We start from the raw sequence: 21,407 nt of genomic DNA, 5'->3' as shown, positions 1-21,407 counted from the left end.
AAGCGCCATTAGGCTATTTTCACGATCTTCGGAGGACTAAGGAGATTGGAGCTTTAAATTGAATCTCTAAATTTCTATAATTGATATTATTTCACACGAAATGTTGATTTCGCGGCTTTACTTCCTGCTCGCTACTGCGCATAACTACTGCTGCGCAGAACTGGTCCCAAGATCGCTATCTGCGCAGACCCAAGTCCAAGATGTCAGCGCCATATCGGGACACTGGCAGCTTCAGTTTTCACCAATGGAAAAGAGCGAAGGGGCGTCGTCCATTTTTTTTACAGTCTATGTTTGCAAGCAGCTCGGGTGTCCACAACATAAACACCTCCACAGCGACTGCTACACTAATTTGCCCCCGACAGCGGTTGAAACGCTTTTCTATTACGTAAAATGACGGTTGTATAAATGATACAGTCGAGCAAACTCGCTGGTATGTAGAGTCGTCCTCAGACTGTTAACACCATAGACATAATAAAGAGTAGACGCCGCATTGGCTGCTGGGGCGCGAGAAATACGGCCGCCATGTTTGACCGGTCATACTCCTATTTGCGTAGCAGCAGAAGCAACGATGCCAGAGCACTATGGAGCATACTCCTGCTCATATCGGCGGACCATCGAAAGCAGGGCTCGGGGGATTACTTTTCACAAGTAAGATTTAACATTACCGTATTATTGGTTGTATTTTGTGACTAGAATATTACCAGAGTTGAGAAGGAGCAAGGATCTTTGATATTACTGTACTGAAATCGTATCCAGCTAGCTAGGCTATGTTTACTGCACCAGCCGGTGTTCACCCAGCGAACTGAGACTTGATAAGTCATTCTATAACAATGACTCAAGAATGCTATTGTAGAAATAAAGCAAATATTACTGGTATAACATTGGCCAGCTAATTATATATTCATATAAATAAAAGACGGTATTATCATTGTTGTGCAGTACTAGCTTAGCTAGTAACTTAGTATTTTGGTGGTAGCTTCACTATTTTCAGAATCAAGTAACTTTTTTCAGTAGTAGTAACTCCTTTATTTACCAAGTAGCTTGGCCACACAAGCGTCTTTTCTTGTCATGTGAAATTAGCACAACTTAAAGTAGCTTCCTATGTAATGAACTAGCCTACTGCTGTGTTTGTGTTACTTAGCTTGCTACATTTGACTGGGTGGTAGCGTTTGTGTAGTGAAGCTTATTCATGACAGAGTAACTAATAGCTTAGCTCACTGCAATTTCCAAGTAACTTGCCCAACACTGTGTATTATTCACGTGTAATTCACCCTAACAAAAGTAAGTTACCTCTCATGTCTCATACCCACCACACTTAAAATAAAGGCAACAGAACATCTGATAGTAGAATGGTTTTCAAACAAGCTTATTATTTAGTTCACCGGTATGTGCTCACCTACAGGTTCAGCCAAGATCACTTGGAGCTCCTATTTAATTCAATCAGAGCGTCAGGTAGGGTTGGTGTTCTTTTAATTACAATTTAGAAAATATACCTAATGAATATCTTTATGTCTTGTGAGTAATGTATGTATTGTGTGCCTGTTTTCCATATAAGGACGCTGGAATAACAATCCATCGGCACTTCCAGGCCATCTTCCGCCGCCTGATGGTTCGGTGTGGTGTCTCACCTGTGTAAAGCACTATATAAATTATAATGTATTTTTTTTTATTATTATTTTAATAAAGTGCTGAGTGCTGCAGAGAGGGTGATCCGCCAAGCTTCACCAATGCCAGCTCCTAAGGTGTCGACAGTCACAGACATCGTCCGGGAGGAGATTGGAATGGAGGATGTTTTTCTGCTTGGGGAACACATTGAGGAGACTCAGTTTGGCATCGACAACCATCATTCTGACTTGTTGTCATTGGTTGTGTCTGTGTTTCTCAAAATAAGGCTGCACCACATTACCAAACTCACCTCTCTTGAACTGCAAAAAGGGAGCACGAGGAAGAACTGTCCTCTTTCAGGGGTTTTAGAGCGTGTGCATGTGTGTGGTTCCACGACAATTCAAGACTCCTAAATTCCAGCATCCCAAAACTAATTCTAAGCTTTATCTGTACTTTAACCTTACTCATCACACATAGTATCTTTATGTCATATCTGTCATCATTCTGACAAGATTAACACTAAATCTGAAAGCAATGGCTTAAAACTGCCTGAAAACAGTGGTCTGTCACATTTTATGTGAATACTGCTGTAAGTGTTGTTGGGTCTGTAAATACCTCTGTTTGTTTGTGTTTCATGAACTCTAGCCTCATGGTGTGTGTCTCCAGGAATCCAAATGTTGGTCTCCTTTACCTTACACTAAGTTTGTGAAGTTTATCTTTACATTATGTCCTTGTTATTGTCTTAGCCCTGATCCCTTTCCCTCTGGGTTCTGAAAAGCACTTGTAACTGTGTTTTGAAAATTGCTACATTAAGTTTGCAGACTTTTAAAGGGAGTTTCAACAAAGTAAATGTGTAGTTTAAATAAAAACAGTCACTTTTCATTTCATCCTGCTATTTTAGACTGGGACCCATGTGAGTATGTTGGGATGGGGGCTGTGAAATGAGAGAGAGAGAAATATATATTTCTGACTTTACTGCCACTATTTACACATTAGGTGTTTCAATCAGAATGATAGTCAAACTGGAAATGTTACTGTTTTTCTCCCTTTTTGGGGATTATGTTCACAGTTTTGATGAATATAAAACTATGAATATTAAAATTCGCCGAACCATGTGTCCTGTATCATAGCTACATGTATGACCTTTACAGCAAAAAAACCCGCGTGAAAATCAGTAAGGTATTCACTGAGGTATGATTAATTAAATGCGCTGACAGGTCGTTTCACCTGCCAAAACAGATTACATTGAGTGGAGCAGCTGACCGGTCCAAGATGGCGGTCCCCTGGCTCGTCAGCGCCTGTAGGCAGTAGCGGTCGATGCGGCGTCTATTCTTTATTATGTCTATGGTTAACACTAGCTAAGCTAACTTTAACAGTCAGCTTACACTTTTTTGAGTAGCTAGCTAGTGTTAGCAATAAGCATGTATTAACACCATGCACAGATTCAAACAATAACATTAGACGGAAATAAAAGCTGCGTCAACAAATTATCTGCAAGCTTTTGGGTATTCAAAATTCCCACAAAGATAACTAGGATACAATAGTTATTTTACATACTAACCATTCCACTTGGAGTAAGGTTGCTTTCTTGGGTACCGTCTGCTGCCGATGTCCGTGCTCGTCCCGCCAAATGTAGAGCCCCTTGGACGCACGTTAGACGTTGGTCTTGTCACGTGACCATGCAGGTTTTTGAAATAGCCCCCTCCCCTTTCTTATAAAAGTAAACATACCAAGTTATCTCTGCTAAACATGATTAGTGCAATGAATCTTTCAGCTAAATAGTACAAACAACTAATGTTGTTTAGTAATGATAGCAGGTTTTTACTAAACATAAAATAATAAGTAATGATCCCTCGTAAGTTTAATTAGAAACAAAATCTGGGTTTACAGTGTAGAGAGTTAATCTAAACAGAAAGGTTTCTGTTGTTCTCATTATCTAGGCACATTCACTTCCAATGAAATGTACGTTCATATTGTAATTGTTAATGCTCAGATTCCACAGTGTGAAAAGGGAAAAACATCCAGTATGCGGCAGTCCTGTGGGCGAAAATACCTTGTTGATGCTAGAGGTCAGAGGAGAATGGGCCGACTGATTCAAGCTGATAGAAGAGCAACTTTGACTGAAATAACCACTCGTTACAACCGAGGTATGCAGCAAAGCATTTGTGAAGCCACAACACGCACAACCTTGAGGCGGATGGGCTACAACAGCAGAAGACCCCCCCGGGTACCACTCATCTCCACTACAAATAGGAAAAAGAGGCTACAATTTGCACAAGCTCACCAAAATTGGACAGTTGAAGACTGGAAGAATGTTGCCTGGTCTGATGAGTCTCAATTTCTGTTGAGACATTCAGGTGGTAGAGTCAGAATTTGGCGTAAACAGAATGAGAACATGGATCCATCATGCCTTGTTACCACTGTGCAGGCTGGTGGTGTAATGGTGTGGGGGATGTTTTCTTGGCACACTTTAGGCCCCTTAGTGCCAATTGGGCATTGTTTAAATGCCACGGCCTACCTGAGCATTGTTTCTGACCATGTCCATCCTTTTATGACCACCATGTACCCATCCTCTGATGGCTACTTCCAGCAGGATAATGCACCATGTCACAAAGCTCGAATCATTTCAAATTGGTTTCTTGAACATGACAATGAGTTCACTGTACTCACAGTCACCGGATCTCAACCCAATAGAGCATCTTTGGGATGTGGTGGAACGGGAGCTTCGTGCCCTGGATGTGCATCCCACAAATCTCCATCAACTGCAAGATGCTATCCTATCAATATGGGCCAACATTTCTAAAGAATGCTTTCAGCACCTTGTTGAATCAATGCCATGTAGAATTAAGGCAGTTCTGAAGGCGAAAGGGGGTCAAACACAGTATTAGTATGGTGTTCCTAATAATCCTTTAGGTGAGTGTATATTTACAGTGGATATAAAAAGTCTACACAACCCTGTTAAAATGCCAGGTTCTTGTGATGTAAAAAATGTATGTCAGAACCTTTTCCACCTTTAATGTAAACTATTACGTGGACAATTCAATTGAAAAACAAACTGAAATCTTTGAGGAAACAAACGAATCTGGTTGCATAAGTGTGCACACCCTTAAACTAATACTTTGTTGAAGCACCTTTTGATTTTATTACAGCACTCAGTTTTTTTGGGTAGGACTCAATTAGCATGGCACATCTTGACGTGGCAATATTTGCCCACTCTTCTTTGCAAAAGCGCTCCAACCAGATTGCACGGACATCTCCTGTGCACAGCCCTCTTCAGATAAACCCACAGATGTTCAATTGGATTCAGGTCTGGGCTCTGACTGGGCCATTCCAAAATGGTTAATTCTGAACACAGCCACGTCCCCAGTTAAAAGAGGGTGTGCACACTTATGCAACCAGGTTATTGTAAGGTTTTTATTTTTCAGCCCTCGAAGATTTCAGTTTGTTTTTCAATTGAATTGTTCACATTATAGGTCACATTAAAAGTGGAAAAAGTTCTGACATGATTTATCTTGTCACATTCTTTTACATCACAAAAACCTGGCATTTTCACAGGGGTGTGTAGACTTTTTATATCCACTGTATGTATATATATATATATGTATGTATTTCAATATACGGCAGCATCAGTGCAGTTATATTAAGTATATGTATATACAGTATCTCACAAAAGTGAGTACACCCCACACATTTATGTAAATATTTGAGTATATCATTTCATGTGACAACATGTGAGGAAATGACACTTTTCTACAATGTAAAGTAGTGAGTGTACAGCTTGTATAACAGTGTACATTTGCTGCTCCCTCAAAATAACTCAACATAACTCAACACACAGCCATTAATGTCTAAACCGCTGGCAACAAAAGTGAGTACACCACTAAGTGAAAATGTCAAAATTGGGCCCAAGTAGCCATTTACCCTCTCCGGTGTCATGTGACTCATTAGTGTTAGAAGGTCTCAGGTGTGAATGGGGAGCAGGCGTGTTACATATGGTGTTATCGCTCTCACACTCCTTCATACTGGTCACTGGATGTTCAACATGGCACCTCATGGCAAAGAACTCTCTGAGGATCTGAAAAAAAGAATTGTTGCTCTACATAAAGATGGCCTAGGCTATAAGAACATTGCCAAGACCCTGAAACTGAGCAGCAGCACGGTGGCCAAGGCCATACAGCGGTTTAACAGGACAGGTTCCACTCAGAACAGGCCTTGCCATGGTCAACCAAAGAAGTTGAGTGCACATGCTCAGCGTCATATCCAGTGGTTGTCTTTGGGATGTAGACACATGAGTGCTGCCAGTATTGCTGCAGAGGTTGAAGGGGTGGGGGGTCAGCCTGTCAGTGCTCAGACCATATGCCGCACACTGCATCAAATTGGTCTGCATGGCTGTCTTCCCAGAAGGAAGCCTCTTGATGCATAAGAAAGCCCACAAACATTTTGCTGTTTGACAGGCAGACTAAGAACATGGATTACTAGAACCAAGATAAACTTATTTGGTTCAGATAGTGTCAAGTGTGAGTTGCAATGATTCTACAATCAAGCATGGTGGTGGGAGTGTCATGGTCTGGGGCTGCATGAGTGCTGCAGGCACTGGTGAGCTACAGTTCATTGAGGGAACCATGAATGCCAACATGTACTGTGACATACTGAAGCATAGCATGATCCCCTCCCTTCGGAGACTGGGCCGCAGGGCAGTATTCCAACATGATAACAACCCCAAACACACCTCCAACACAACCACTGCCTTGCTAAAGATGAGGGTAAAGGTGATGGACTGGCCAAGCATGTCTCCAGACCCAAACCCTATTGAGCATATGTGGGGCATCCTCAAAGAGAAGGTGGAGGAGCGCAAGGTCTCTAACATCCACCAGCTTCATGATGTCATCATGGAGGAGTGGAAAAGGACTCCAGTGGCAACCTGTGAAGCTCTTGTGAACTCTATACCCAAGGCAGTGCTGTAATAGAATGGTGGCCACACAAAATATTGACACTTTGGACCCAATTTGGAAATTTTTACTTAGGGTTGTACACACTTTTGTTGCCAGCGGTTTGGACATTAATGGCTGTGTGTTGTGATATTTTGTGGAGACAGCAAATTTACACTGTAATACAAGCTGTACACTCACTACTTTACATTGTAGCAAAGTGTAATTTCTTCAGTGTTGTCACATTTATTTTACACTTATTTACAAAAATGTGAGGGGTGTACTCACCTTTGTGAGAGACTGTATAGGTGTTTTTGTCAACACATTAACACTTCCCAAATAAATTGCTTCAGTTAGAATTTTAGGTGCCTAATTCTTTTGGACAGAACTGTGTGTATGTATATATATATTTATATATAATACAAATCCACGACTTACCCTCCAGCAATGGAGGCTCTTCTTCATGGGATCCATCTATTTCACCTGTGTGTTTATATGTCCCAGCAGGGGTTGGAAGCTGGAAAACCTGACCTGAATAATCCTGAACCCTAGATTGGGCAATCACACAAGGCCACTAATAAGAAACTAAATTCGATCTGACTAAATGTATTAACTAAATATATGACCTATTATAAAACAGAAGAGATAGATGAGAGGGATTTGCCCCACATCCCTTTTATCATGGCATAATGTAATGTATTATCTTTAGTGGAAAAAATTATATATTTATTATTACTTTTAAATCCTCCCCTTAGTCCAAAAGCTGAATGAAGAGTTTTACACCACCAATAAGGAATACATAATTTACCCCAGGTACTTACTCAACCTCGTACTCTGGGTTTGGGTCATGTGATGGAACGGGAGCTTCGTGCCCTGGATGTGCATCCCACAAATCTCCATCAACTGCAAGATGCTATCCTATCAATATGGGCCAACATTTCTAAAGAATGCTTTCAGCACCTTGTTGAATCAATGCCACGTAGAATTAAGGCAGTTCTGAAGGCGAAAGGGGGTCAAACACAGTATTAGTATGGTGTTCCTAATAATCCTTTAGGTGAGTGTATGTTGAATACATTTAACTTAAATCAAAATACATTTCAGGTATCAAAATGTATTTCACCTTTTATTCTGAAATGTATTTAAAAATTTATAAATACATTTAAGTTTATTGAAAATACATTTTAGCTTTTATTCCGAAATGTACTGTGGGGAGTATTTGATACACTGCTGATTTTGCAGGTTTTCCCACTTACAAAGCATGTAGAAGTCTGTAATTTTTATCATAGGTACTCTTCAACTGTGAGTGACGGAATCTAAAACAAAAATCTACAAAATCACATTGTATGATTTTTAAGTAATTAATTTGCATTTTTAATTTGCAGTGGAGTATAGACCAAAAAGCTCTATTTTTGTCTCATCAGACCACATGACCTTCTCCCATTCCTCCTCTGGATCATCCAGATGGTCATTGGCAAACTTCAGACGGGCTTGGACATGCGCTGGCTTGAGCAGGGGGACCTTGCGTGTGCTGCAGGATTTTAATCCATGATGGCATTGTGTGTTACTAATGGTTTTCTTTGAGACTGTGGTCCCAGCTCTCTTCAGGTCATTGACCAGGTCCTGCTGTGTATTTCTGGGCTGATCCCTCACCTTTCTCATGATCATTGATGCCCCACGAGGTGAGATCTTGCATGGAGCCCCAGACCGAGGGAGATTGACCGTCATCTTGAACTTCTTCCCTTTTCTAATAATGGAAGAAGTTTTGCACCAACAGTTGTTGCTTTCTCACCAAGTTGCTTGCCTATTGTCCTGTAGCCCATCCCAGCCTTGTGCAGGTCTACAATTTTATCCCTGATGTCCTTACACAGCTCTCTGGTCTTGGCCATTGCGGAGAGGTGGAGTCTGTTTGATTGAGTGTGTGGACAGGTGTCTTTTATACAGGTAATGAGTTCAAACAGGTGCAGTTAATACAGGTAATGAGTGGAGAACAGGAGGGCTTCTTAAAGAAAAACTAACAGGTCTGTGAGAGCCGTAATTCTTACTGGTTGGTAGGTGATCAAATACTTATGTCATGCTATAAAATGTTAATTATTTATTTAAAAATCATACAATTTGATTTTCTGGATTTTTGTTTTAGATTCCATCTCTCACAGTTGAAGTGTACCTATGATAAAAAGTACAGTCCTCTACATGCTTTGTAAGTAGGAAAACCTGCAAAAGCGGCAGTGAATCAAATACTTGTTCTCCCCACTGTATTTGAAAATGTATTTCACCGTCAACAATGCTCTCATTACAATTGTACTGTATTCTAGAAAATACATTACAACATGTATTTTGAAGCCCATATTAAAATGCATTTTCAGATCCTGTGAAAGTAAAAAGATGAAATGTAATTACAGATGTATTGATTATACCACATTTAGGTGTTGAAACACATTTTATAGATATACATTACCAAAATCAATTTCATCTTATAGTCACAAATATAGTCTAATGTACTATGGTAAACCTGGTAAGTTGCCTCTCTTGCTGATGTTGTATTATATTTAGGCATGTATTTTAAAAATGTATCAAATACATTTATTATAAATATATTTAAGCTGCCAATTTCAAACATTTTGACGTATATTTACCAAATGTATTCAGGAGTTTATTTTCCAAATGTGTTTGGGAATATATTTTCCAAATGTATAAAAAAAATATATTTTAAATACATTTATCTTCCGTATGGGAATGTTTTTAGTTGTTAAAGGTACGTGTCTACCTCAGGAACCGCACCGCTGCTATTCCTGCATTTCAGATGCACATACCCCTTGTACATTCAATTTGCCTCTTTGCACATTTAGAATTGCCATTGTGCCTGCTTCTTTACAGTTGTTACACATGCATGTCTACCTCGGGACCTCATTGCTGCTATCTCTGCATCTCGTGTGCACATGCTACCTCAATACATCACTCTTTCATTTGCCTCGTTTGCACATCTTGAATGCCATTTTGAAATTGCCGTTTGTACCGGAACAACAATAATCCCAGTTGTAACATTCACTATACGTAATACCTAAAATTTCTGTCCTCCTCTATTTGCCTTATTGCACATTTAGTATTGCTCATCTACATATTCCATTGGTAATATACATATAATACTTTTGCACTTATTAGATGCTAACTGCATTTCGTTGTACTGTACTTGTACTGTACTGTTCAATGACAATGAAGTTGAATCTAATCTAATCTTATGTGTGTGTGTGTGTGTATAGCAAGTTAATAATAGACTAATGTCCTTTTTAGTTTCTCCTTATCTCAAGCCATTGGGAGTTGGCATAACAGGAAAGTAAGAAAATACTGGGACGTCAGATAGAACTATATTTCCCATCTATGCTTTATATCTACGGGTTGGAACTCAAAGGTGATTTTGTGACATCTGAAGCTTTGAACGTCGTTGGTCACTGGGTGTTGTACTTTGAAATGAGCGATTGTGGATCAGTGTCTTCTGTTTTGGTGGAAATGAAAGTGAAAACAGGTGCACTGGAGTGGCAACAGCAACCCCCCAAAAAGGGACTGGATTTGCAGATGGTGGCCTCTAGGGATGTCACGATTTCAGAAATGTAGTAGTCAATACCAATACCAGCAAAATTCCACGATTCTCGATACCCAATTCCATGCCACTGTAAAAAACTAAAACAAACCAGTAAATCCCATGTACTTAAGAAAACAATATTTATTTAAAGCGCTAATGTTATATTTTAATACTACTATGAGCTATGGTTACATTACGGTAGCAAACACGGTAGCCTTTAGCGCAGTGTCTCCCAACCTTTTTCAGTTACTGTACCCCCAAAATGTTTTTGCACTGCTTTCAGTACCCCTGAAGTACCCCCTCCTGTTAATTTCACTAGTAAGTCTATGGTGTCATGAGTGTTTTCAAGTACCCCCTGTGGAGAGGCCAAGTACCCCCAGGGGTCCTAGTACCCCTGGTTGGGAACCACTGCTTTAGCGTTTAGCCATTGCAAACGTTTTATGGAACATTTGGCTAGGCTACACAGCAATGACAGCTGTTTCAAAAAATGTATATGGTAACGTGTATTTCAGGATAAGGATATAACATGAATTGAAACCCACTCAATAAATCTGCATGTCTGTCTTTAAGGGGCTTTGCTAAGTTACAAGTGTTTCCTCTTTTAGTCTCGAAAGTTTGAGGGCACTGTTTGCATAGTGTTTTTTTGTGAATTTATCACTCCCTGATCATCAGCCTCGAACACAAAGTTTGGGACTCATGCTGTTTTCTTTTCGACAAGTCGAGACGGAGCTGCAGCTGCACTTGCTGTTATTTGTCACGTGTTGGATCCTCGGTACCTACGGTGCTGAACAAAAACAAGTACCGTCATGTTTTCAGAACTTTGGCATCGACCGAAGTATCGATTCTCGTGACATCCCTAGTGGCCACAGACAATTGCTCTCTCCTTATCCTTCCTGACTGATTCTTCTCTAGTTTTGCATTTTGCTAGTTTCCTTGTCACTACTAGTAGCATGAGGCAACACCTGCAGCCCATTCAGGTTGCACAGGTAGTCCAGCTCCTCCAGGATGGCACATCCATACGTGCCGCCACAAAATTTACTGTGTCTCCCAGTATAGTCTCAAGAGCATGGAGGAGATACCAGCAGACGGCTGTTACAGAAAGAGAGCTGGACAGGGCCATAGGGCATCAACCCAGCAGTAGGACCGGTACCTGCTCCTTTTTGCAAGGAGGAACAGGAGGAGCACTGCCAGTGCTCTACAAAATGACCTCCAGTGAGCTACTGGTGTGCATGTTTCTGACCAAACTGTCCGAAATTAACTCCATGAGGGTGGCATGAGGGCCCAACATCCTCTAGTGGGACATGTGCTCACAGTCCAGCACCGTGCAGCTAGATTGGCATTCACCAGAGAACACCAGAATTGGCAGGTCCGCCTTTGGTGCCCCGTTTTCTTCACAGATGAGAGCAGGTTCACACTGAGCACATGTGACAGAGGTCAAAGAGTCTGGAGATGCCATGGTGAATGTTATGCTGCCTGCAATATCATCCAGCATGACCGGTTTGGCGGTTGGTCAGTGATGGTCTGTGGAGGCATATCCTTGGAGGGTCGCACAGACTTCCACGTGCTAACCTTACTGCTGTTAGGTACTGTACCTTGATTAAATCCTCAGACACATCGTCAGACCATTAAACTGATGCAGTGGGTCCTGGGTTCCTCCTGGTGCAGGACAATGCCCAGCCTCATGTGGCCAGAGTGTGTAGGCAGTTCCTGGATGACAAAGGCATTGATGCTATCAACGGGCCCTCACGTTCCCCAGACCTGAATCCAATTGAGAACCACTGGGACGTTACATATCCGTGCATCCACTGCCGCCAATTAACACCACGGACTGTCCAGGAGTTCACTGATGTCCTAATCCAGGTCTGGGAGGAGATCCCCCAGGACACTCATCAGGAGCATGCCCAGACGTTGTCGGGAGTGCCTACAGGCACGTGGGGCCCATAAAAACTACTGTGTCACATTGAGTTGCCATGATGAAATTCACACAAGTTGGAACAGCCTGTGATTTCAATTGTTTATCGTTCTTGAAGCTTCAGTAGTTTGGCGACTTCGCTGCAAAGTGGCTAACAATTGCATCTGAAAAATATTTTGCAATGTAGAAATTACAGGTTAAAACTTCTGGTTAGGCATTTTTTATTAATATTTTGTTTAAATAACTCACTTTTTAATAATAACAAATCATAGTTCTAATGGAGTGCTTTTGAAGGATGCTTTACAACTAGTACAAAATCAAAACTAAGGTAGGAAAGAGTAATAACCCAGCACACAAACACACACTATGGAGGCAAAGAATACTGTTATTAGACAGGAAACAAGATGAGGGAAGGTGTGGGAGTGAATGAAGACGTTGACAAAACTTCACAGCTTCAAAGGGACATAATCACGTGATCGATGATGTCCGATCGATGATGTTCGTTTGACCAAGATATTTTCAAACCAGTACACAATAGGCTCTGTGCACCAGCGTAGTGACGAACTTCCGCTTTTGTCTAAAAGTCGGTATTGCAGTTTCCGGTTTACTTACTAATACTCATCCGCATTAGTAAACACCTAAACTCACAACAAGATGAGTGATGCTGTTGTACGGAAAAAATAATAATATATATATAATGTATGTGACTCATTTAAGTTTCAAAGTACAAGTGGGGCATCATTTTAATCAGGAGAATGTCCTCTTTTTAATAAAATATGGCTTGCACCATTCAATGACTTCAAATGCTAGACTAGAAATAGTCAGAAAAGGCGATTTTTTTATATACTTCCACGTAACGCAGGTTTAAGCGCAATTAATACCATATAGGACCAGATGTTTACTTCCTATGCCAGTTGTTATTTTTCCGTTTCGTTGTGAAATGAGGTTACAGCAGTAAAATAAAAGAGGAGACCTGTTTTGGTGCTCTTTTGAGGCTATGGAATTTTAAGCTTCATTCAGGTTAGAAGAGGCTGAACGAAGGTTCGTTTCAATTCACTTGCTATGGGGACGCGCTAGCGTTCCAGCTCAGCCAGCGTTCTTTTGCAGTTTTTGAAGCTAAGGTGAATTTTTATGCATTCTATTATCCTGCCTAATACTACACTAAAAAGGAACACATCGCTAAACTAGCTTAGCCGATAGCCCACTGGCACACCACAGTAAACTACTTACCCTCGTAGTTGTGCAGATAACTCGATACTTAGAGTTTGAATCCCAGGCATCAACAATTCGATGGACATCACTAATGCTTATTTAAGGCAGGTCTTGGAGACAAATTTTGGGCGACGCGGGTGATCGCCTTAAGTAAACTGGAAACTGGTATGCCGACATCTGGCTAAAGCGGAAGTTCGTCCATACGCTTGTGCACAGAGGCTATACCCCACAGTGCACAAACGACCACAATCCAAATACCAAATTGACGCGTCTAATTACTGTGGCGCAACTGTTATATTCCACACTACCATTCACATGGTCACGGGTTCAATTCTTCCCGTGGCAGGTTTTACGATTTTGTTGAACACAAATGTCAGGCTTTCTTCGTCAACAAACTCCTGTCCTAATGAGCTTAGCCTTTTCAATGGTATGTTTTATTGATTCATCCTTACCATTACTACAGAAGCACCGATAACTACTGAGGAAAGGGCTGTCGGACGCGAAACTCCACAACATTTTTTACAGCTCCAGGTTAAACACAATACGTTGAAATCAAACGTCATATTACATTTTGTCCAGCAGATGTCCCTGCTGTGCACTGTGTAGGAAATCTCAGAGCAATGAAGCGTTTTCAAAACGGGCCTTAATGGTTTCCTATCCCTAAATCACAATAGCAACGTGAAAATTGCAGCGCTATATTATGTGCAGTGCTTTGGCCAGACCATTGTCCTTGAAGGGGTATAAACCCACTGACAATGTTGTTCACTTGGTAATGTCAGGATTGGACAGTTTGGAATAAGGTGCACCTGTTATGGAAAAATGAGCTAATAAGCAAGATAAGGTGGCATCATCTGGTTGGTGAGGGAAGAAAAGATATGAGTGTAAGACTCGTTCCTGGGGGTAGAAAGGCGTATTGCCACTACACCCACATGGCTATGGATAGGGGTTGTTTGTTTTATCTACAAGTGAGACTGGAGAAGAGAATGAATCCCATTTATACCATATCTGTTTGTCTTTGTTTTGTTAGGTCTGCCAAGGACACTGGGCCAATTCTGTTCCAGCAAGTAGTAATGCAGGTCCCACTTGAACAACAGTTATACTTTATAGGGCTTTGCTGTGTAACACGCTAGGTTGTGGGGGTGCTGTCTGAGGTAAATTTGTCTAAAATGCTTCTGTGCTGTGGGTTGGGAAAAGTTTTTCACATTCATTTGTGTTTAATATCTCAACTGTTTGTTCTTTATTTATAAGCACAGCTTCTTTTTCTAGTTTTACAGTGTTTACTAGGAGGACAGTGGGCAGTAGTGGAGGGCAGAGCAGGGCTGTGGATACTTTGCCTGTACTTGTTGTTGGGAATAAACTACAGATAATTGTGCCTCTTCTGTTCTGAGTTTCTATATGGGGTAAGAATCCATTAGGTTAAAGACCTAAGCAGAGGGAAACATTACTAGGGCTATAAGCCCCTATAAGGAAATTCTCAACCTTGGCCCTGTGACAGTAACTAACTTAGCACTATTCACAAGTGCTGTTGATAGATTTGTTTCGATGCCACTGTGAGATGTTTTTAGTTGCTTCCCCTCAACATAATGTTTTTTCTCTGATTCTGTTTATGAAGGGAGAAGGACGTACAGAGCCAGAGTTCCTGTCACAGGCCTGATTTTGCCTGGCTCAGGGAAAAAAAGTGTCACTCCTGCAAAGAGCACGCTGTTCACTCATGCTACAGGAAGGTTAGATAGCATATCCAAAGTGAAAGGAATCTAATTAAATACTCAAAAAGAACCCCTGCAATACTGAAGTCTAGAAACAAGGACAAATAAAGTGACACTTTGTAGTTAGTAACAGGACATCAGACCTTGCTACTGAAAGAGTAGGAATATCATAATCACATGACAAGCTTCATTTTATTGTCTTTCAAGGATGAAAACATAAACTGTGTTTACAGAATGGTAGCCACATGCAATACAAAAATATTACTTTTTACATGACATAAAAAACATGTATAGACTCATTCAAAAAGAATTTACAGTATATTTTTACAGTATTTTTTACATGAAAAAATATAAAGATATATATACACATCTGTAATAGGGGAGCATTACCTATTTAAAAATGCAATGATGGATTTATTGTACATATAAAATGTTTGTACAAATATTAAAAGAACTGTTAATTAGCTGTACATTAAATAATGTATATACACTTATATCTTACATACCATTTATATCATCAATACTACATTTACTTCAGCCTTCCACCATATCAACCCTACACAATCCATTAAAATACAGCCACTCTGACGCACACAAACACACACACACGCGCACACGCACACCAAGTGTGGCTAGCAATCACAAAAATAACACACACAAGCACACACACGAGGTAATGTTTAAGGAAACAATTATTGGAAACTTCTGTGCCAGGTTCCAGTTCGATTTGTGTGCCCAGTGAATGAATCTACTTGACCTACCTTTCAGTCTGAGAGAAGATTTCTCTTCTACTCTGTGGCACCTTATGCATTTTAATACCAGTAATCAGGGCACTTGATCATCAGATACCTCTAGTCCAAGTGACTAGTGAGACGATAATGTCACATACATCGCAGGCAGACACCTCCAGTGGCCTGCGGTTTCAACACATTCACTCATGTATGCACTGAACTGTTTTCACAGGTACAGTTTCATTAGACTACCCAGACAAACAACAAAAAGACAACAGTCAATTAAATCATGCTCCTAACTGCTGAGACCTTTTTCCTTTATGGAACGACAAAATAAACACTGCAAAAAATGTATTACTCAAAATAGGAATCAAAAACCAAAGAGGAACCTTTCTTTTCTCAGTTTTCTTCCCGTTGAAATCATGTAGAAAGATGGTGAGTTGGAGGCAGTGAACAGCACAGTGACAGTGTCGCAGCGCATGCCATCAGAAAACTGCAGAGCTGAAGGGAAAGTGTCAAGAGGCAGTTGGATTACACCACTCAAGCAGCCCAAAGCTTCAAGACCAACAACAAAAGAGGAGGAAGTGAATGCAGTGGTCCATTTTGGATAGCTGTAGTAAAACCATAGTTTTTGGCCCAGCAAATGCATGGGCTGCGTTGTCTAGGGGTCAGTCCCAGCAGGGAAAGCCACATCACGGCCCAGAGTGGAGGCCAAGCAGGACCGGCTGGGACAGAACACAGCAGCCATCAGCTAGCAGACACAGGCCACAGCACAGCCAGTCTCAGCACAGACACCACGGGCCAGTTACTCACAAGCCTCAGATAGCCCAAAAAAAAGCAAAAGTAGAAAACAAATGAAGGCAAGACGTTTTCAGACGAAGGAAGGAAATTTGAGGGAAGGTAGCGCAATACCCTGGGCCTCCTCACTCCAGCTCCTCTTCTCCCCCACACAACGAAACACTATAGGTTAACAGACATGGGAGATCAGGCTGTGGGTTAGTGGAAGCAGGACCTGTATCAGACAGAATCAATGCTTTGATGAATCCTAAAAAATCCAGGAGCATGCAAGGCTGACTCAGGCTTTTTTTGTTTTTGTTTTGCATTGCTTATGTTTCATAGTGACGCCTACAACCTATATAAAGACAAGAGAAAACAGAGAAAGAGAGAGGGAAATCATGGAGACGGTTAGTGAAATTATAACAGGTTAACCATATGAGAATGATTTGAGAAGAAATATGTACTTTCAGATTTTTTTCTAGGATTTACAAACTCACGCGGTGTCCCAATGGACCATGGTAAATACCACGCAAGCTGGTCAGTGCTCCTCTACCTAGTCAAGTTCTGGGGTGCTATGCAAAACCCTTTAGTGTTATCAGTGTCATCATTACTGATAGTGTTGGCAGAGACCAGCTTGTGTTTTGAATGCAACCACAGAGTTGCCAAAACACTTTCACTGGCAGAGAGTTGTTGAACAGAAAAGAGAGGACTTACCCATGACCCTATGAGTAAGTGACATGCAGGATGTAGTGAATGAAGGTACAGGGAGTAAGGCAAGACATAGACAGAAGGAGAGGAATGAAGGTGTAGAGAAATCTGGAGCCTGTTCTGCATATATACATACATGTAACATGAGGGTGTAGCGGGGTGTAGGGGCACGGATCGAGCCAGGAAGTGGAAGTGAAAGGATAGCCACAAAACAATACTTTTAAACAGAAAAGTGCACTCACAGTCACATCCTGGAGCAGATAGAGTTTGGGAAACAGAAGATAAAACAAGAGAAAATGCCCTTAGCATAACATGACGATTCATTATGAACGTTATATATTTCACCATTAGGAACCACATTCCCTCGTAACAGAGGTCAATGTATCTGTAATGGACCATTAGGGTGTGCCTCATGATTATCATGAGCAAATACTACTACTAAGAGTCAACTTTAGGTATAGACTGCCTTGTCCAATCAGTTTTGCACCAGTGGCCTAATACCTATCAGCATCCTCAACATGCTATCAGCTGACGCCTTTTGCATAACACCAAAGTCCATTCCAGACAAGTCAGAGCCCAGTCAGAGGTCAGAGTGCATGGTAGTGACGGGCGGGGCAGGCAGGACATGTCCGGCTCCCATTCCTCAACCTCCAACTCTAAGATACGTACTCAGCAGACTTCCAGAAGTGTCCAGGGTGAGACAGTCTCCGGTTGAGTTTGGGCAGTTTCTCCAGCATGTCCGCCAGCTGGGTGAAGGTCGGTCGCTCCCTCAGGTCGTAGGCCCAGCAGGCAGAAAGGATCTCCTGCACACAGAGAGACAGACTCAGGGATTAACGTCATCACTTCCTGTCAGCACAATGCAGAGATTACCCCGTACTCAAATGAACTGTCTTCTGTATTCTAACAAGGTCATCCCCTAATCTAGCCTTAGAACAGCAAATGCACTGCTAGGATTCATTCCTAAATGTCGGTTCCTGCGCATATACGCCACAACAGCGTGATCATTGGCAGTACGGTACACACTCACCGTGACCTCCTTGCCCAGGCTAATCTCTGCCAGGACCTTCTTGATGCCCTCCCCACTCCCCACCTGCCAGATGGTTGCCTCAACAGGCTGGTTGGTGATAGGCCAGTCCCTGGCTTGGAGCTCATACCAAATAGTGCTAAAAGGGGGCAACCGGCAATTTGGTCATTCTGGTGCCGTCTCGTAGGAACAGACGGCTGTGTCGTTAATGGTAAAAGAAAGGTCATTCAAAATGCTTGGAGGGCTTACCCGAAGGCATAGACATCTGCTGCATTTGAGAAGGGCAGGCGGTCTTCGTTGTTTCCAGGGCTCATCCTACGGACGATCTCCGGCGCTAGGTAACAGATCCAGCCATGTGGAAGCTTCAGCTCATTTTCTCGCCTGTCAACAAAGACACACACACACACACACACACACACAAAATAACATTAGAAAAACACTGATGCGCTCAGCATACGCCAGCTGAGATGCTGGCTCTAGAAACCAATATGAAGTCCTTACCTCCCCTCCTGAACAACTCCAGAGATCCCAAACAGGCCAAAGTCTGTAATAATCACTTTGTTGGTGTCGTGAAAGACATTTTTCGACTTTAAGTCCTTGTGGACAATGCCTTTGGCATGCAGATAGCCCATTCCCTGTGTAAAGTGATGAAGGGAAGATAAGTTAACACAGATAAAAGCTGTATATACAGTATACACATCAGAAAGGACCAAACAGGAAGAGAAAATCACCTTTACAATTTCTTGAGCGATTTGCCTTGTCTTGTTTATATCCAGGGAGTTTTTGGTATCTCGAACCACAGAGTATAGAGTTCTCCCTTTGCAGAAACTGTTTTCATAGGGTGAGGTGTTAACAAAGGCAACAATACTTGAGAACAACAGTTACAGTGGACTCATTATACCAAAGAGATACATTTGTATTGACTGCGGATAGGAGTTCACCACCTACCTGGTGATGATGGCAAGGTGGGGCGGGGCCATGCAGGCCCCCATGAAGAGGACCACGTTCTCATGGCGGGTCTGTCTGTAGTTCATCACCTCCTTCTTAAACAGCTTCAGGTGGTCCTGGTTGTTCCCATCTATCTCTAACAGCCGGATGGCCACCTCTCCGTGCCAACGACCCTTATGCACCTTTCCCCAGCGGCCCTGGAGTGAAGGAGGGGCTGATTAAAAAGGCACTTCCAGAAACACTGTCAGCACATTTAAACAAACTACACTGGTAGTTTGATGCCTATATATCTTGGTGAAAGGGTTAGGATCTGCAGTGTAAAAGTTAAGATCTGCAGTGAAAAGGTTAGGATCCACAAGGATCTACAGGGAAAAGGTTAGAGCGACAGTAAAAAGATTAGGATCTACAGGGAAAAGGTTAGAGCGACAGTAAAAAGATTAGATCTACAGTGAAAAGGTTAGAGCGACAGTAAAAAGATTAGGATCTACAGGGAAAAGGTTAGAGCGACAGTAAAAAGATTAAATCTACAGTGAAATGGTTAGAGCGACAGTAAAAAGATTAGATCTACAGTGAAAAGATTCCATCTACAGTGAAACAGTTACATCTATAGTGAACATATTGCCCTCTCACCTTCCCAATGAGTTCTCCCAGGTCCAGCTGTTCGAAGGGAATGTCCCACTCCTGCAGGTACACACTGGTCTGACTGGCCTTACGAGCGATTGGGCCTTTCCAGCGACCTCCCCGTGAGCTGGGCAGGTCATCCAATTCATCCCCATCACACTCACCATCCGAACCCCCATTCATCCCACTCCCATCATCATCATCATCATCCTCCACATCCTCCTCGTCTTCCTCATCTACTACCGGGTCCGGGTCGATCTCAGGTTCAACCACCTCCTCTTCCTCCTCTTCCTCCTCCTCCTCTTCTTCCTATAAGACATTCATGCACGGTCAGTGTTGGTTTTAGGCACGTGTCTGTTGCAGTGACTTCATGCACCTACAGCCAGTCTGTACCTCTCCGTCCTCATCCTCAGCCAGCTCAGCATGCAGGTGGTCTGCTGGTTCAGTCTCACTGTTGGAACGGGGTGAGCCACAGTCACGACGTCAGAGAATGAGCTGAGATTTGTTCATTACCATTAAACCACTCTGGATGAATGACAGACAGGCCAGACTTACACTGTGTCTTGGAGCGCTTCAGTAGTAGTGACACTGGACACATCTGGGAGGAAAACAATAAAAACACACAGTACCCAATTACAATAATGTGGCTACCTGCTTGTATTGCATCTCCCCTATAGTTTCTTTGCCCACTTAAATTAGCTCTTTGCCGTAGAATTTCATTTTCAACCACCACCACGACCAGAAGACATGCAATTCTGAAACCCCCCAGCAGGTGGCAGAGGGCACAACTCCACAGGAGACAATGTAGTCCAAATATTAACACACTGTTTCCAGCACAACCTGGTCATGCAGTTGCCTAAACCTGGCAGTACATGCAGGAGATGGAAAGCTGAAAGGGGCGGGGCGGAGGGCAACGATGACAGTCTTTCTGGGAGTGTACAATAAACTCACCAGGGAAGATAAACTGCTGTCTATGCTGAAAGTAGCAGGCAGCTTAGGGGAAAGACAGGGAAGAACCAAGCATGGAGAGGAGAGAGACTCTGGGTTAGAGTAGCCATTAAAACAAATCTACCCCTTTATCCCTCCCTCCATTCATCCCTCCATGTTCCTGTGTGTTAGTGGTATTAAAATGGGGAGTGAGGAGAACCAGTGCTACATTTGCTAAAGGTGGAGCATGATACAGGGAGATAATGATACAAGCATGCACCTTGATAGTGCGAGTATGCTGGCATTAGACATGCTAGTGTGGTTGGGTGTGTATGAGTCTTTCTATACAGAGACCTACATTTGTCAGACAGAACATTTCAAAATTGTCTGAACTTTCAAATACGAGTTTCCTGTAGATGCATAGTTATAAAAATAAAGGTCTAGAATTCATAATTTATAGTCCATTCTCGTGTCCTCCATCACTGCAGGTTTATAAAGGCGATTCAGATTATTCTCAAAACTACTGGATAAGAATGCCGTGACTAGGGCATGACATAATTTAATAATATTACTGATGGCTGACTAGGATGTACGTGTTCATATTTTAGCAATTTAACCAGCTCACTTCTCCAAAGCAATTCACAGAAGCAATTAGGTTTAGGTGCCTTACTCATACACACATTAACCAAATGTTCATCTCTTTAGTTAAGAAGCATTTGATTTAGCAATCA

At 42.0% G+C, this 21,407-nt stretch overlaps 1 protein-coding gene across 6 annotated transcripts in view; it reads right to left on the bottom strand.

Annotated features, from left to right (window-relative positions):
- Positions 1-21,407, bottom strand: part of ksr1a (kinase suppressor of ras 1a) — a 51,258-nt gene that overhangs the window by 2,339 nt on the left and 27,512 nt on the right. For 2 of the 6 annotated variants that reach the window (XM_010868162.3, XM_020048568.2), the window contains exons 11-21: positions 20,701-20,742; positions 20,305-20,347; positions 20,143-20,200; positions 19,759-20,058; positions 19,129-19,325; positions 18,912-19,008; positions 18,682-18,815; positions 18,430-18,561; positions 18,184-18,319; positions 17,826-17,959; positions 15,218-16,631 (exon numbers count right to left, since the gene is read on the bottom strand). In XM_010868162.3, coding sequence (XP_010866464.1) covers positions 16,595-16,631; positions 17,826-17,959; positions 18,184-18,319; positions 18,430-18,561; positions 18,682-18,815; positions 18,912-19,008; positions 19,129-19,325; positions 19,759-20,058; positions 20,143-20,200; positions 20,305-20,347; positions 20,701-20,742 — 1,310 coding nt within the window. In that variant the 3' untranslated portion in view covers positions 15,218-16,594. Of the gene's footprint in view, positions 1-15,217; positions 16,632-16,760; positions 16,804-17,398; positions 17,408-17,825; positions 17,960-18,183; positions 18,320-18,429; positions 18,562-18,681; positions 18,816-18,911; positions 19,009-19,128; positions 19,326-19,758; positions 20,059-20,142; positions 20,201-20,304; positions 20,348-20,700; positions 20,743-21,407 lie in introns of those variants that run through there. The other 4 variants (XM_010868164.4, XM_010868165.3, XR_002197017.3 and 1 more) reach the window with 4 other exon arrangements.

The sequence above is a fragment of the Esox lucius genome, chromosome 7 (assembly GCF_011004845.1).
Source record: "Esox lucius isolate fEsoLuc1 chromosome 7, fEsoLuc1.pri, whole genome shotgun sequence".
Taxonomy (NCBI): Eukaryota; Metazoa; Chordata; class Actinopteri; order Esociformes; family Esocidae; genus Esox; species Esox lucius.
The sequence above is the reverse complement of the archived record's forward strand: the minus strand, read 5'-3'. Positions and strand labels throughout refer to the sequence as shown.